The sequence below is a fragment of the Malaya genurostris genome, chromosome 3, assembly GCF_030247185.1.
Source record: "Malaya genurostris strain Urasoe2022 chromosome 3, Malgen_1.1, whole genome shotgun sequence".
Lineage (NCBI taxonomy): Eukaryota > Metazoa > Arthropoda > Insecta > Diptera > Culicidae > Malaya > Malaya genurostris.
The window spans coordinates 250096340-250114707 of record NC_080572.1 but is presented as its reverse complement, the minus strand read 5'-3'; the positions used below and the strand labels follow the sequence as shown (position 1 = coordinate 250114707).

The window sequence follows — 18368 nt, the reverse complement described above, 5'->3', positions numbered from 1 at the left end:
CAACTTTTTTTGAGGCTTGGTATTTGGAGTGTTAAATAGAGGCGAGGTGCATCAGCTCAGTTGAATGATTCGATTCCTTGGAACAGTTCGGTAGCGGATTGCCCACTTCTAATCTGCAATCTAAAGTATTGCCATTGTACCAATAGTCATCTTATTAGTAGAGTCGCCCGATTACATGACTTTCAATCAACGAGTTGTGGTAAAATCGGATACAATATTTTGGTTTCGGCTCTAAGAAGCAATACCGCATACAAAATAGTTCGAAAATTGTGCATTACTGCTATTATAGTGACGTGAAAAGCAAATGAACCTATTTTCATCTTACTCTTAGAGTAAATCCGTTAAACTGAGATAGCAGATCTGACTCTACCTAATGGTTTTCGTGCATGAGATGACGACTGGAGATGTTATGAATGGGGGTACCATTACCCTAGTTGCCGCTACAAAATGTGTTACTTTGGTTCCGTATGATACTTTGGCCAAGCATAATGTGATTAATTTGAATACCTGATATGTTAGAGAATGGAATAATCTTTCTAATTCTGATCCTGGATTTTGAAGTACGATGTACTTCATTTTGATTACATTCAGCAATATGTACGCTGGACCAAAATATATTAGTGCCCAAAATACTTCTGTTATCCTTTCTTTATACTCAATTACTCATTCCAGTTGGAAGAGTTTTCTAAATTCAGTTGCAAATTAATGACATTTGGTATGTATGCAAAGATTCAATTTTTTTACTTTTACTGAACATAAGATTGACAAACGAATAACTCGAAAAAATGCGGTTGTCAAAGTTAACAATCCCAATCAATAGTCAGCTGGCTTTTGTCAGTCACTTTGAAACAAATTTAAAATTTGATACGCAGGAATTCTCTGAAATGCTTCAATGAATGATGCCCAGATTATTCTGATTTGCGTTTGAGTAACATAAGTAAATATGTGATGAAAATGAAGGAAAGCTCTTACAACCACGAGCAGACAGCATTTGGAGCGGTACTCACCTGGTGCACTTTGAGATCAGAGTCGTAGGGTAGCGTTTTGTCCCACAGGTTCGGTCCCAGAAACGCCGCCTGTGCCTCGACGTTCCACGGGTCTCCATCCTCTTTGTGTTTGTCGTCGCCACAGATGTCTTTGTTATTGCTTGATTTACCTGAAAATAGAAAGACTACTATTAATTATAGATTTGTTTGGCTCAAATTTTGTGCTGCAATCAGCAAACATTAAACTTAGTCAGCACTATCACACACAAACACACACGGGTTAGATGGACGGCACTGTATGGGATGAGAAAGATCAAATGTTAGTTTATTGCTCCGGGCAAAGGTTTAAGTTTATCGAAATGAGCTTTTAATTGAACCAACAAATGTATCAGTAATCCTTGCAGGTAATCATCCTCTCAAGCGGCATAGCAAAAATAGTTGGCGGAAGCGAGAAAAACGACATTCAAACAGAAGCTCATAAATCTCACCGAGTTCAGCAGCCGAGAGCTCACAATTCACACGAGAAAATCGTCGACGGCGTAATAAATCTCATTAACGATTACAGCACCTTTTGTTTTTCTTTTCTTTGGAACGCAAAAAAAAAACACCCGCGGCATTGCACCGAGGCATCTCGCGGAAAACACACAATGATAGAGACCATCTTCCGTCCTACCGTCACTGTTTCCATCTGGTTTCACCAGTCATGAAAACCCTAACGCACACATACACCCAAACAAACGTACACACCAGTTCCACCGGTGGACGGCAAGCGGTTTGATCAGTAGTAAATAAATTCACCAAAGCAAACGTAAACAGCCGAGAAGAAAAAGAAACGGACAAAGAAGGAAAACATAACAGCATAACAGCAACTCAATTCCGTTCGAACGAAAGCGAAAGTGAAATTGTGACTGCCCCAACGGATCTCCCTGCCCGTCCCTTCTCGGGGGGATCCCGTATATTGAAGTCTTCGTACCAAGCCACCAAATGCTTCATGTACGGAAGGCTGCTTTTGCTCGTGTTGCCCCATGTTGCCTAGTTTAGGGTAGGAGAGGTGAGGTGCATTTTCTCGAACATATCGAGTTCCATGTTACGAACCCTGCAGACCTACTAGCACGCAATCCGTGCGTTCGTGCCCGGTAAGTTCAATCGGTTATTGCGTGTGCATTGTTCCTGTATCGAAGATTACTCAATTGGAAACAGTGTTTCGGAAGGTTTTGGAAAAATGAACCGAAAATTTTTTTTCACAAATTGAAATTTAATTAGACTTTAAAAGTTATTTAAATAGAAATCTTCTATTGGAACTACTCTATGCTACCTACTAATGGAACTAGCAAAAAGGAATACATGTCCAAACCAAAAAGCATCGGTGACAATCCCAATCGACACTTCATCATCCCACTCCCAACCGATCCGCCCACAATTGTACAACGGTTGGTACCTGCGACCACTATGCGGCAATAAGTGACTACAATTATGAAGGCTTAACGATGACGGCCGTCTACGAGGATGGTAATTAGCGGTGCGGCAGTGGTCGGAATGTTATGCTGAGCGCACGTTTATTATCAGAAAAGACTACCGACCGCATCGCAGTGCTGATCGCTAAATACATAAAAGTATGTTGGTTGGCATGCATGTAGCACTGTAACGAGTGCTCCGCTCTGGTCTAAGCGTGAAGGTATTAGCCGGAATGTGTGTGTGTTTGTGTGTTGGTGTATGTGGAAGGTAACCGAATATGGGTTGGTTGGTCGGTAGGTTTGTTTGTACCTGTTGATGATGGATCATATGAAATATGACATAGTTTCAGTGCTAACTACTCCAGCAGCGTAATGGGGAAAAGGCTACGATGTTCGGTGAACAAATTTCAATTTGTGGGTCTGCGTGGAGAAAACGGGTCTTTAGGTCATTTTTCGATGTGCGGCCAAGAGTGTGAAGTGTTTCGATGATTTCCGGAAACCAGCGATTATGATGTGATACTTTCCCCTTATGATATCCTAGTAGCAATTGCAACTTGTTCGAATTCTTATGTTACACAATTATTAGTTTTGTAAGATTTGGTACGAAAGTGTACACTCGAACAGAAATATTTTTTAAAGCAAAATCAAACCAACAAATTTCATATAAGTTTTTACTTTGGTCGGAAGTAGGTTCCGACCAAAGTAGAAAACTTATATGAAATTTGTTGTTGGTCTGATAAGTTTTATAATCAATTTGTCTGACTGATTGTGGAGTATTTTCAATCACTACAAACTTAAATGATTTCATTTCACATATTCACCAAACGTATATTACTATTGAAAAACATATCAAGATGCTTACATATTGATTTCTGTCTACAGTTTCAGAAACAAGGACTTGTCGCACAATGTATAAGTAAATGTAACAAGTCCTTGACCCGCCAGGTAGATTGTGTCACTAAGCAAAAATCCTTCAGATGTTTTTTAAAAAAATTCCACAACATTCGCTTCATTATTGTGTTGGTTATTGTGCTTTCAATGACGCTACTTTTGGTAAATTAGAATATAATGATCATGAAAGAATACTATGTGCTCATAAAACATACTTTTTCAATGGAAAAAATTACGGATGTGTAATGTCAGAGACATAACTGGATGTCATAAATACGAATAAAACTGACACTCTTTCTTTATACTTTCGAATATCAATTAGTTGATCGATTGTGTGAATTGTGCAAGCTTTCCTCTTTTTCACTACTAGAATTTGAAACGATACTCCTAAACTAAAGTACAGATTAGTTACATTAAACATTCTGACACTCAATTAAATATTACGAAATAACCAGTATAGTTCTTTATGATAAAATAATGGTAGTTCTGAAAGGAACCTTTCATTAATGGCTTCTAAGTCGGTGCTATGTATTTTACATAGCAAATCAGCAGAAAAGTTCTACTACAAACTACAAGTGGTTGAAAAATGGGCCGTATACAGTATAGTGAAGAAAATTTCGCATAATTCTTTGGGTATACAATTATTGTTCTAAATAGAAACATACATAATTTTGATGTCAATTATTTCGTTTCGGATTTAAATATTTCAGTGAAAAAAGTTATCAAAATGCCGTACGAGATAATTTTCTGGCATTTAGAAGGGCCAAATTGTGTAATTCTCTAAGACATTAAAAACTGTTGTTAATCAAATTATCCTGAAAACTGGCTCTGTGACCTGAGCGTTTGAGGCTTTACACCACGCAAAAGGTCTACGGCCATTGCTGACTGCTCTTCCTGACGACCGAAATCCAAATGAGAAGACGACCTGAGCGTTTCACTCTTTATACTTGGTTTGTTCTTACTGATGTTGATGAGAGAACCTCACCTCGACCATCCAGTTCCGTCTGTAGCTTTCATTCAAAGATTACCTTTTCTATTTGTTCAGTAGGTTCTGATATGTGCCTGACTACCTCAAAACCGTCGTCCGGATGCGAAAAAGGCAAGCAAGCGTGATGAATTTTCTTCATTATTTCCAAAAGTTTTAGAAAACTTTGTTTTTCAATTATTTTTAGGGTTTTTTCACGCTGTTGAAAATTTAATCACGAATTCCTGATCATACTACTGATAGCTTGTAGAAAAATATATGTTGTTGGGTTAAGTACATCAAAAGATATTTGTGGTAAAGTTCTGCCCATTCTTGTACAGGGTAAATTTTGAAAAGGCGCCCCACAGTAAAGTCGTATTCAGGACAAAAGAACCGATTTGAAGAATTAGGAACTGGACCTATCAGGAATCAGGAATCAGAACAAATTGGCTCAAATGGCACGTTCCCCTTGATATTTGGAGATTTGTGCCTTGCCATCAATTTGTTTTTAACATCATTTTTCCGATATATAAGAGGGAAGGATTGAAGGAAATGGTAAGGGTTGGACTAGGAGGATGGGAAAAATTGACGACACAAAAACACATAAAAGCAGAAGTAAATTCTGCACCCATAAGGGATGCTGAACAATCTGCTGAGGATCACATTTAGTGGAAGCAGAAGGAAATTCTGAACCTCTACGAGGTCCCGAACAGTCTGCTGTTAATAAAACCTCCAACCCCCGAGAGGATTTAGAGATCTTACAAAAGCGACACCATTCTGCACTCCCGGAAGAATGCAGAACGACTCGCAGTATGTACGAGCAGAAGTAAATTCGGTACCCCCCAGAGGATGCCAAACAATCTGCCAAACCCTATTTAAGGTGAATACAGAAGGGATTCATTCACTCCAGGAAGAACGATGAACCCTTCTGACTATAGCTCCTTACCACATTGGGTGAGAAACGAGAGAATATCCTTCAATTTTAGCTCCGCATACACAGACTCAACCATGTATGGAGAACCAAAAACCCGGATACGTAGCTGCGTCAATGCGGGACAGTTACATATCAGATGATATGAAGTACCACAATCGCATTCACACAAATCACACGAATAATACTCAGCACGTTGAATAGTAGCCATGTGATAATTGAGTTTGCAATGTCCAGTCAGAGCTCTGACCAGAACACATCAATGATACTTGGAGAAATGCAGTAGACACTTTGACATTTTCAGATCTAAATCTGGTAGAAATGCTTTTGTCTGAGCGCAAGTTTGCAAGCTGCGCCAGTAGCTGGCATGTTTGGATGCAGCCCAAGAACGTATCTTGTGCTTTATCCAACTAGTTGAAAGTGGTAAAGCTGGTTCAGGACCAACGAAATCATTCGTTGCACCAGCTCTAGCCAACTCATCAGCCCATTCATTTCCAGTAATACCAGAATGGCCGGGTACCCATAAGAAGTAAACAGCATTTGAAATGCTGAGGTCTTCAATTTGAGTTCGACATGCGATCACTAGATTCGACCGTGAGTCATTCGAACTGAGTGCTTTTAAGGCTGCCTGACTGTCGGAACAAAAATAAATACGTTTACCACAGATCCTCTGCTGAAGTGCCGATTGTACTCCACACAGAATTGCGTAGATTTCTGCTTGGAACACAGTACAGTATCTACCAAGTGAATGAGACTGCTCCAGCCTATTTCACGACAGTAGATACCAGCACCAGCACGACCATTCAACAGAGAACCGTCCGTAAAACAAACTATGTGTTCATCAAGTTGTCGTTCCAGACAACCAGACAATCATTCCTAACGAAGAGGATAGCTCACTTTGAATGTTTTAAAAGGAAAACTGCATGTGAGAGTTAGGTCACTAGGAGCGAGTAAATACTCATCCCACGGAACCATTTGAGACCACAAGCGAGTGTGACTGGTAGCATATTCTAATGGGTTACTGTTCCAAAGCCCTGTAACCCTAAGACGGTATGCACAAGATAATGCTTCTTGTTTTAGGAACACATGTAGTGGTTTAATGCACAGTAGCGCCTCTAGAGCAGCAGTAGGAGTTGTCGTGAATGCTCCTGTCATCGCCATTAGGACCATCCTTTGGAGATGATTTAGCTTTGACTGAACTGTCGCGACTTCTCCTTTCTGCCACCATACAAGACATCCATATGCTAAAATTGGTCTAACGATAGTTGTGTAGATCCAATGAATATATCTGGGTTTGAGTCCCCATGATTTTCCAAAAGCTCGTCTGCATTGGCCGAAAGCCATGCAAGCTCTTTTAATCCTGAAATCAATGTGAGCAGACCAATTCAGTTTTGAGTCAAGAATAACCCCGACGTATTTAACTTGATCGACCACAGTGACCCCTGAACCAAAGAACTGCAACGGACGAGCTCCTGTAATTATCCTACGATGAGTGAAAAGCACCATTGATGTTTTGCCCGGATTTACAGATAATCCAAACCTGACAACACCATTGTTCAACAGATCGCAGGGCTTGCTGCATTAAATCAAAGAGAGTGTTAATGCTTATACCGGTCATCAATATATGATAATCGTCGGCAAAACCATAAGTCGGAAATCCAAGGTTATTAAGTTTCCTTAACAAACTATCAGCGACTAGGTTCCATAAAAGTGGGGATAGTACACCACCTTGAGGACACCCACAGACACTCAGCTTTCTAATCTCTGGCCTGCCGAAGCGATGATCAAAGAAGTTGATTGCTAAGCATTGCGTGTATCCAGTAAGGGAAAAACCCAAGATATTCCGTTCACGACTGCAATGTTTAACCTCCTGCAGCCATTCAGCCATCGGCACGGAAATACACCTTGACTTAGGAGTTCCTATTTTTGTGGCCTTTTACGACATGGAATAGGAAACCAGTGGATCAATTCTTGGTAAAAAATAATTCCGCCGGATGCCACACGGCTTACCTGTTTGGTGGACTTATACCACCGGTATAGGTGGACCGTAGCGTTATTCTTAGCCAGTTGGGAAACCGCTACCGACACTACACGGCTATCTAGGCTGCTCAGAGAGGGAAGTTAACATTGATGGTCAACTTCCATGGATGGCCGAGCAGCCGGACAAATAATAGCTTGTAGAAAAATATATGTTGTTGGGTTAAGTACATCAAAAGATATTTGTGGTAAAGTTCTGCCCATTCTTGTACAGGGTAAATTTTGAAAAGGCGCCCCACAGTAAAGTCGTATTCAGGACAAAAGAACCGATTTGAAGAATTAGGAACTGGACCTAAGCTCAAGAACTAAATTCAGAACTTAGAATAGACTCAGAATTCAGTTGGACTTTAGTAGACTACAATTTCGAAACTGAAATCAGTTCCGGAATCTTTTTCCAGAATCCAGTTCAGCACGCAGAACTAAGCTCTAAGCTCTGAAACTTGAAAATTTCTCGCCACGACTACCAAAGTGGGTTGCATAGAGTACAGTAAAATGTCGCATAATTATTATGATTCTAAAAAGAACCGAATAGAAGAATTCGGGAATAAGGAACTGGACCTGAGTCCAAAAACTAAATTTAGAACTAAAAGCAGACTCAGAGTTCAATACTACAATTTCGGAACTGAAATCAGTTCCGGAATATAGTTCCAGAATGACAATGAGAGTTGCTACCTGCGCGTTTGAGGTTTTAACCACGCGAAAGGTGCACTCTCCGTCGCTGCTGGTTGATGATATCGCTCCATCGACAACCGGAAACCAAATGATAAATCATCCTCACGACGTCTGAGTCCATTCAACAAACAAGAAGAAATGATCGATTTTCGACCACGGTTCCCCTTTTATACGCATTCAGATGAAGACATGTGCCTAACTACCTCAAAATCGTCGTCCTAAATTCCTGTTCATATTTTTTAGATATTCGCAATTAAGTTCTGCCCATTCTTCCATATGGCTAATTTTGAAAAGGCACCCCATAGTAAAGTAAGTCGTATTCACGACAAAATATTGAGCAAGTGAAGAAATGACTTTATTAAGCATTATCCGGATTGTGCTCGAAGCAAATCAGCAAAGATGCAGAAGATAGTTGATATCAACTTAGTTTGAAAACTTTGATATGAAAAAATTGTTTGCAATTTGGGTTTTCCCACAACAGATTCTCGAATTGCAATCGCATCTACCATATTCAGTAGATTTTCTAAGAGATTTCCATTATTGCTGAGACTGAGACTGACGGGTATGGCGTGATAGTCGAGGCCTTTCATGCAGTCTACCTGGGTTCGATTCCTAACCCAGAACATAGAAAGGTCAGAGAGTTTTCTGGCCAGAAGTGACGAATGACCTAAAGTTTAATATCTTTTTAATCGAGACAAAGAATAAATTGAAGCGTATTGATCGCAAGGTTTGATTAATAATTTAAGGAATAGATTCAGAAAACTAATTGGGATCGACAGTTGTTGATGGAATTGGGCTTGGCTCTGCTCATCCGCAGTCTCGTTACTCCATCGTAGCTGATGTGTGTAGCGATGGACTGGTCCTGTGGGAAGAGCCAGGTGAATAACTGTCTGATACTGGTAACGATATCGGGTTCGATTCCTGATGTGATCAAGGATCTTCCCGGGTTGGAAATTTTATTCATTAACCCTGGATAGTAAATCCGAAATGTTTGAATGTTATTTAGTGGTCAGTCGTTCTTTTGAAAAAGAATCTATACCTGCTAGATGATTCAGATCGTTTTCTTTCATTTACTGGTTAAGATATGTGCTAAAATATTAATTATCATTTAGATAACTCGTTCTGCTCGCACCTTTGTAGGGGTATGAGGGGGACCATCATCATCATCATCATCATCATCATTCCGGGGCTAAAGAGAAATCATGACATAAAATTGGTGTAGAAATGTTGGAACGTTGTAGGAACAGTTGCAGGGAAATAACCTGTTTTAATCTAGCTTGTGGTGTAATGATGCCTTCCTCATTAACATTTCATTAGAAATCGATGAAAGTTCCGATGTAGTTTTTGACAAACTATTTCCAGAGCCGGAACTTGGAGACCGTCACAGTCGTAAAAAGCTAGGCCTAAAAGTTCAAAAAGTTATGAAATCTGCTTTCAAAATTTTGTACTCATATGTGTCGTAAATTTTGTGATGATAAGACACAGACAGATTTTGACAAAACATATAATATGTTCAGCGAAAAAAAAACTATTCCATTTGAATATTGATAATAGGAACAAAGACTTTGTTCGAATTAATGCTGGTTGATTCACTAGTCATTGAGTCAATTAAACGAACCTGAAACCAAACAAGAACCCCTACTTCTGTTACTGCTGTATAAGAATTTGAAGTTAAATGGGTGGTAATACTTTTCAAGCAGCATAATGAAACATGCTTTGTGATCGATTTTTTGTATTTGTTATTATTATCAATATAATCATTTGTAATCACAGCCGATGGGTTCGGTTGTGTTTCGAAAGCGTTGTGAGTTTTCGTTTTCTTTTCGTGCCCCCGTAAGCGGTATACGAAGTTGAACAAAGCACGCTGTATACTTCATTTGTGTGGTGTTTTCCTTTTCCGTACCAGCACGTACCGGTTATGAATAGTCATTTTGTATGGTGGTTTAAAAGTCTTGACACTCATCGCCCTATGTTTTTGGAAGCAAAAGTCGTATCTGCATGAAACTGCATAGTATCTTTTGAAACAATGGGAGCTTTCATTTCAAATAAGATTTGTGAAAATCGGTTATCCGTTACTGAGAAATGAAAGTGAGCTACGTTTTTAGAATTTTTCTTCACTATCATCGGTGCTTTCGGAACCGGAAACCGGACACTAGTAGTCCCAGAATAGGTTTATATATACACCTTACGTCAGTTTTACGACTATTTGCACTTCATTTCGCCATCACTTGTGGAAAAATACTCGAGAAATTGAAATTTTTTTTTCGGGAATCGGATTGAAATTGAATTCAGGAACTTTGTATGAGACAATTATACCTATTATTCTAATCTTAATTGGAGAGAATCGGCTCAACTGTCTCTGAGAAAAGTTACTGCATGAAATGAAAAGCCCCGGGCCTCTCACAGAAAAGCCGTGAATTGGTTAGATCCGTGTGTATTTTTGTTGAGAACAAGTCTCTAGATAACCCAATACCAAATTTCATGGCAATCTATTCACTAGTGTTTGAATAACAGCTGATCGTGTCAGATAGGTTCTAGTTTTCACTAAGCTATGAAAAGAGACGCATCACGTCTTGACAAATCTTTTTTTTTTGTCGACTATACGACTTACTTCACTATGGGGCGCCTTTTCAAAATCTACCCTCTGAGAGAGTGATAAGTTTTTGATCGTGAATATCTCTTGTTGTATCTAACGAATCAACATAATTTTTGCTACATGCCATAGGAAATATGATCACAATTTTATGATGAAATTTTCAGTTGTGTGACATAATCTCAAATTATTCAAAATTAAATTTTCTGAAGTGTTTGGTATAAACGAGTATCAAAGAGGATAATTCATAAAGCGCGTTTTCCTTTCTCGTATTTTTAAAGCTCATAGCTCAGTGATCTGTGAAAGGATTTATATAATCTAACTACCAATAGAATCGAAATTTTTCAACTTAAACGTGTATAGCAACAGGAGGAAGGAGGAAGTTCTGAGGAAGAGAACAAAATATCTTCTGCTGTACAACAAATCGTTCGAGAAAAATGTTCCGAACAGTGCTTAATATCGTAGTGAGTTCCACAATTTGGTTCTTCTGAAAGGCATGAATGACCCCCGTATAGCATCCTGATAGTTTCTTACAATGAAATACAAATCCGAAACTAAATAATCGAAATTAAAATTCTTTATGCGGCCATTTTTATAGCCATTAGGACCTCCTATTAGTGAAAAAGCTACAAACGAAATCACGTAAAAATAAACCTCCTAACAAAAATTGGATCAGTTTGGATTCTTTTGCCACTGCGAGCAGATGTATTTTGTGTCGTTTGCAAAACTACTTTCGCTTCCGACAAGAGCGATTACGCCACAGCTGCTAGTCGTTTGCATTGGTGAAAAACAACGAAAAGAGAACAACGGTGGAGAGCATCACACAAAATCAGCTGTTCTAATGGCTCTAAAATTTTCTAAAGAACTATTAGGATTTCTTCTTCGCAAATCGAAGGTAAATATCCTCAGTTAAGAGCAAATCTAGAACAGTTTGATTAGATTTGTGCAGTTTTCGCTGTGTGAAATTCACAGTAATCGAGATCAAGTGAAGCTCAAGTTCTTTGTTTTTGCGAAAAATGTGAAAAAAGGGTATGCTTGCATAATTCATACAATTGATCAACTAATTGATATTCGGAAGTGTTAAGGAACATGTCAGTTGTTTTCGTATTCACGACATCCAGTTATGTCTCTGACACTACCCACCCGCCTTTTTTCAAATGGCATCAAAATTTTTGAGAACCGATGAACCAAGTGTAGCGCTCTAGATAGAAATTATACTGAAGAATAAAACTAAACCTCAAACGAACTAAGCCGAAATTCAAAAATTGATTTTCACGTTCATAACGTTTCTTTCTAAATTTTTGATTCATTTAAACAATAGAATGTGGTTCTACTGATCAAATGCAAAAAAATTGCTGAAACATTGAATTTCATATCTAAATATCTCGAAAACGGCTTCTTATGGAAGAACGAACTATAAACTATATAATAAACTATGAATTGTTTATAAATTTATACCATTCGATCTATAAAATCACATTCCATTGCTTAAAAGATTTTTTTTATTTGGAACTTGAAGCTATAAAAATGCCTATAAAATAAATTAACTGAAATTTCTTAACTTTTGAATTCAAACTAATTAAATTAAAATCAGATGTAAATCTTGAGTTTAAGTTTGAAATAAAATTATGAAACAATTGTCTTTTTGGTTTGATCTTTTCGGTATTTTTTTTAATTTTTCGACTTGTCAGTGTAAATTTTTTATGTGCCGACGTCAGTGTAAATTATGTATGTGCCAATTTAATTTAAACAACCGATTAGAAAAAATGAAACAATTAAAAAAGACTGAGGTTTTTTTTAACTTCGTGTCTAAATATCTCGAGCACGGCAACTTCTCGGTAGAAGGTTGCTATGAATGAACTTGACCTCTAGAATCTTTTTCATCACTAATCGGCTTATTTTCACCAAGAACTTAAATTATTGAAAACAACTTAAAATTATGTCAGCTGTAACTGCTCAAGATACAAATAGCATAAACGCAAATGATGGGGTTTCAATAACAGGTTTAAAATCTAAATTTCGGAATTAATAACTCTTACGATAAATCTTTGAATTCAGAAAAAAGCGCTTGACTGCTTTTTATAAGTATTGATTTTTTAGAGTGACTAATACATTTCCTACTTCTACTTCTTCTTCGACATTATTTTTCAACCATTAACAGTTTTTGAGTTACAACGATTTGAAGAGGTTTTTACGCAAAGATACATTCTTGATGTTGATGTTGATGTTGATTTTTGAATCCAAACATATATTTCCGAAGAGCCGACTATATTTTCGTCCAGTTCTTGTAAAAAGGCGGGTGAGTAATGTCAGAGACATAACCAGATTAACGTAAATATGAATAATTGCCCTAATTCAATGCAGATGCATTGAACAATGAAATATTTGACGCCAATCGCAAGTCCAAAACGCATTCAAACCAATACACAAAACGCTTTTAAAATATAAAGCACACTGAGAATGGTTCACCAAACTGATTATTTTCACTTTCGTTTTGCATATTTCAACAGTTGAATAATTCTTAGAGCTTTTCGTATACATTTCTAGACCTTAGAAGGGCTGATTTGAAGACCTTAGAAGGGCTTAGATGCCGATTTGCTAATGCCAAAAAAAATATCGCAGTATTGATGAAGGCTCAAAAAAGAACCGGTTAATATTGTCACTTCGATGCTCCACAATATTGATGTCATTTCCCTTAAATGTACAACGTAAGAACAGTAAAATACTCCTCCTCCATTTGAAACTAAATTCTGGAACTGAATGCTGGCCCTTATTACCGGTACCACTACACGGTGAAAACCAAGTGAAGTGATTGTGACCCTTATTATCGGTATCACATCACGGTGAAAATCGAGTAAAGTGAATGTAGGTCCGCCTTATGGAAGTCGCTTCAGAGACAAAAATAATTACTTGTATGAACTTGATGTCATTATGAACATCACGCCACCAAAATTTTGCTGAAAAAATGAGTTTTTTCCACTACAGTGATCACTTTACTATGCGTGATACTGGTAATAGGTAAAATCAAGTGAGGTGATATGTGAGTGAAGTGAAAGTGAAAGTGAGAGTTCCATAATAAGAGCCGCTTTATTCTGGAACTGAGTTCTGAATCTGGAACTGAGCTCTAATCTGGCAACTATATTCAGGAACTCAATTCTTGATACTGAAACTGAACTCTGGACCTGAACCAACCGAAATGCATTACTTCCTGCTCAGTCAATTGTGCAGACTATATAAAAGTAAAGTCTTGGCGATATTCACGATCAAAAACTTATCACTCTCCCAGAGGGTAAGTTTTAAAAAGGCTCCCCATAGTAAAGTAAGACGTGTTCACGTCAAACGATTTTAGCATTACACTATGGTGTCAAGGCTGACTTCGGGCAAATCCCAGGTCAAAAATTTTACTTGGCAACGGCTCTGGGGGATCTTCCAGCCAAATTTAAATTTGTTTTTGCCGACAAATTTGCAGCCGTGTGGCATCCGGCGGAATAATTTTCTACCAAGAATTGATCCACTGGTTCCCTGTTCCATGTCGTAAAAGGCCACAAAAATAGGAACTCCTAAGTCAAGGTGTATTTCCGTGCCGAGGACTGAATGGCTGCGGGAGGTTAAACAATGCAGTCGTGAACGGAATATCTTGGAACCTAGTCGCTGATGGTTTCTTAAGGAAACTTAATAACCTTGGATATCCGACTTATGGTTTTGCCGACGATTATCATATATTGCTGACCGGTATAAGCATTATCACTCTCTTTGATTTAATGCAGCAAGCCCTGCGATCTGTTCAACAATGGTGTTATCAGGTTAGATTATCTGTAAATCCGGGCAAAACATCAATGGTGCTTTTCACTTATCGTAGGATAATCACAGGAGCTCGTCCGCTACAGTTCTTCGGTTCAGAGGTCACTGTGGTTGATCAAGTTAAATACGTCGGGGTTATTCTTGATGCAAAACTGAATTGGTCTGCTCACATTGACATCAGGATTAAAAAAGCTTGCGAGGCTTTCGGCCAATGCAGACGAGCTTTTGGAAAGTCATGGAGACTCAAACCCAGATACATTCATTGGATCTACACAACTATCGTTAGACCAATTTTAGCATACGAATGTCTTGTATGGTGGCAGAAAGGAGAAGTTGCGACAGTTTAGTCAAAGATAAATCATTTCCAAAGGATGGTCCTAATAGCGATGAAAGGAGCATTTGCAACAACAACCGTGACGAATAATTTGACCCGTAATTTTTCTTAAAAGTATGAAGAAGGCGCTACATTTGTATACGAAAAAGATCTTTAATTCAATAATAAATAACTGAAATACAGGCAATTGTCTTTGTTCCAATTCTATCTGAAGCAAGCTTTAAAGCATTCTTTTATGTTGTGTTTAACATTAGCGATATGTAAAGATTTTCTTATTTAATCAATCAAAAGAAAAAGGCATCGGAAAGTCATCGAGTTCTTGTTGAGAGCTATGGCAATCTTACTACAATTGTTCAAAATTGTGAAAGCTGGTTTCAGGAACGCGAAAATTGTTCGAAATAGATTACGAACTTTAATCATTACACAAACACAGCACCATTTCCTATCGCTTGACAACCATGGGCAACATTCGAAAGGTTGGGAAATGGATTTCACAAAAACTGAACAAATGAACAAATGGAAATAAGAAATGCTCCTTTTACTCTACAAAAACAGATTTTTGTTCCGGTTTGTAACGCGTCACGAAAAATGTATATATTTTGAGAATCCGAAGCGTAAATTGGTAAACGTCAGGACTAACATAGAGTACCAGACCGAATTGTTTTGGGAAAAAGACATAGTGTGGTAGGATTAGCAAAGAGTATCTCAAATGAGCTCGAATACACTGTAATGTCACTCCGTAGAAATCAATGCTTGATTGGAAACTTCTACTACATCTGCCATAATCACCTGTAGACCTGTAGACTTGGCACATTTTGATTAGAACGTCTTTTCATCGATGGGAAACGCATTGACTAAGAAAACAAATCTTACAACTCTCGAGTTTTTACTATTGTCCTGCTAGAGATTGAAATTTTATTTTCTATGAAAATAGGATTTCCTACTCATCATAGCGTACATCGTAAACATTCGTGTATAAATTTTCCCTGGTCGAATATAAATATAAACATCAACGATACAAAGTGCTTTATGAGCCAATCCTAAAAAATCACACAGCCTCTAAATCAAATATCACCTTAGGGTGCAGCAAAAATACCCTTTCTTGTGCCAAGACGGTGCCCCTGCTGCACTGCAGAAATACCGAAATGAATGAAAAACAATCGATCACCTTAGTTTGTTTACCTCACCACCAATTGAATAAAACTGCTCTTCCCGCATCCCACTTTTCCCATTTGCAGTATCGGTCAGTGTCAACGTGTTAGAGTCACATTTTAGCCATATCCAATCTGGCCACAGTGCGCAACATAAGCACACCTATGCGAACTGAGTACGAGTGCAACTTTCTCGCCGCCCCGAACGGGCGCTACAGGATTATGCAATCGTTACCGCAGAAAAAGCACATGAAAAACAAAACAATACGAACGAACGAAGGAACGAACGTCGATCGACAATAAGAAGAAGGAAATAAAAACAAACACCGGAGCTGTGCGATGAAGCGCGGACAGCTTTACTTACCACGAGGTCCCTCGTACTTCCCGCCCCAGCATCAAACCATGGGCATCAAACAATGTAGTTCAGTTGATCTATGATCAATCGTAAGAAATGGTGTATGATTGACGTAGATCGTGTGCATTTTCTACAATCCGTTCATGATCACATGATTAAGCTGTGCACGTAGTACGTGCTTTCAGTGAAATGGTTGTCTGTATTAGGCCAAACATGACTTTCAGTGACTCGATAGTACTTAAAAATAAACAGTTTTATAGCAACCATTATTGCACCATTTAATGTCATACTTTGTATCCTGCTTCGCGTGCCCACACTCCGCACCCCCGACAAATCGTCGCCCCGTTACGCCAACACACATTAATTAAGCGATTATGAAACCATCCAACCGACGGCGATCGCTTCCGAAAAACTGGTTCCACCTGCCGCAGGAAAGCGCTACGAAGCGCTTTGACACATCCAAATCCGTTCCGATCGCAAAAACCTGCTGCTCTCCGGGACATGGCCGGTTCGGCCCAACCGGACCAGCGGACGAACGAACCGCGTACGACACATGATCGAACGAATGTATGTCATATCAATTTCTCTTTTGCTCTATGCGTCAAACCTGTCGAGGTTTGATGTGCGACCGGTGGTGGATTTGTGGGACAGGAGATGTTTTAGGATGTTTGTATGTAATATGGGGCCCGCTTTGGGCGCACCGCTACTCGCAATCGCAATCGGTAAACTATGCCAATGAAATTAGGTTAGATAGTGCTGTGCTCCTCAAGTGCTGTGGTGTGATGGACCGAAATCCGGGAGCTAAAAGCGAGATTTTAATAAATCGTTTGGCTCATAATTGTACTAGCATAAAACAATATGCGTCAACTACTACATCTCAATATGAAACATAATTTTTTTCACTTTTTGTACCCGAATGTTAGTTGCACATTACGATCATGTCGAGAAATCGGTTCCTAAAATCAACGGCAAACAAAATAAACCAAAATAGATTTTTCCTAATTTTCGAAGCAACAATTAAAAAACCAAATGGTTGTCCACTAAGGCATCGTGACTTTGTGTGTAGGGAGAAAGTTGTGCAGCTGAGAGTACAATTTTCAGTTTCACACGATCAGCGCATGCTTTTATCAATAAGTCGACTTGTTTGGTTCCAAAAACTGCATTTTCAATTCAGATTCTGGGCACGCAATATTATAATTTAAATAAAAGCAGATCTCTTAGTTGTGCAGAGTCGATCATTGGTACAAAAAATATTATAAATATGACGAAATTTCATTTTATTTCAGATTAAAGTAAAATCTTTTAAAAACTAAACCGAATTTCGAACGGATGCGTGAGCTTCTAATACACTTAAAAAGCAATTTCAAGTATCTATGTTTTCTGTATATATGAGCGATTCCATCGAAATTCTTAAATGAAACTTTCGTGTTTTTTTATTCGGCTTCGGTAAGTAAGTAAGCAAGTAAGTAAGTAAGTAAGTAAGTAAGTAAGTAAGTAAATTATTAAGTAAGTAAGTAAGTAAGTAAGTAAGTAAATAAATAAATAAGTAAGTAAGTAAGTAAGTAAGTAAGTAAGTAAGTAAGCAAGTAAATTATTAAGTAAGTAAGTAAGTAAGTAAGTAAGCAAGTAAGTAAGTAAGTAAGTAAGTAAGTAAGTAAGTAAGTAAGTAAGTAAGTAAGTAAGTAAGTAAGTAAATTATTAAGTAAGTAAGTAAGTAAGTAAGTAAGTAAGTAAGTAAGTAAGTAAGTAAGTAATTACAGGGTCTAAGGACTACTCGAAAAAAATTCGACACTTTCTTTTGTGTACAACTGTTTATGGAATGGGTAAAAATAATGTGCCAAGTGGTTATCGAGATGCTTTTCTGGCAAGAAGTGCTTCAACAATCAATCTACAATCTTTTGGAAATAGGAAAAAAAATTAAAATTTGTCGAAATTGTTAAAAAAATCACGCAACTTCGAAAATCTACTATAAAAACAAGTAACCTCGAAAATTCGCATTGAAAAAATGCTGAGTAACTCCGGAAATCCACTTAGCTTCAAAAATTCTCGCAAAAAAACACGATGTTTCGGGAAATTCGCATAAAAAGAACTGCGCAACTTTGGAAATCCGCGTAAAAAACCACATACGAAATGACACAAAAAAGATCTCTGTGTACTTACAATATTTGCAAAATGCTTATCCTCTATTACACAATATAC

The 18368-nt window shown here is 38.1% G+C and overlaps 1 protein-coding gene across 11 annotated transcripts in view; it reads right to left on the bottom strand.

Annotated features, from left to right (window-relative positions):
- Nucleotides 1-18368, bottom strand: part of LOC131437950 (hepatic leukemia factor) — a 421032-nt gene that overhangs the window by 36947 nt on the left and 365717 nt on the right. For 6 of the 11 annotated variants that reach the window (XM_058607647.1, XM_058607646.1, XM_058607651.1 and 3 more), the window contains one exon: nt 1008-1171. In XM_058607647.1, coding sequence (XP_058463630.1) covers nt 1008-1171 — 164 coding nt within the window. Of the gene's footprint in view, nt 1-1007; nt 1172-18368 lie in introns of those variants that run through there. The other 5 variants (XM_058607649.1, XM_058607652.1, XM_058607644.1 and 2 more) reach the window with 2 other exon arrangements.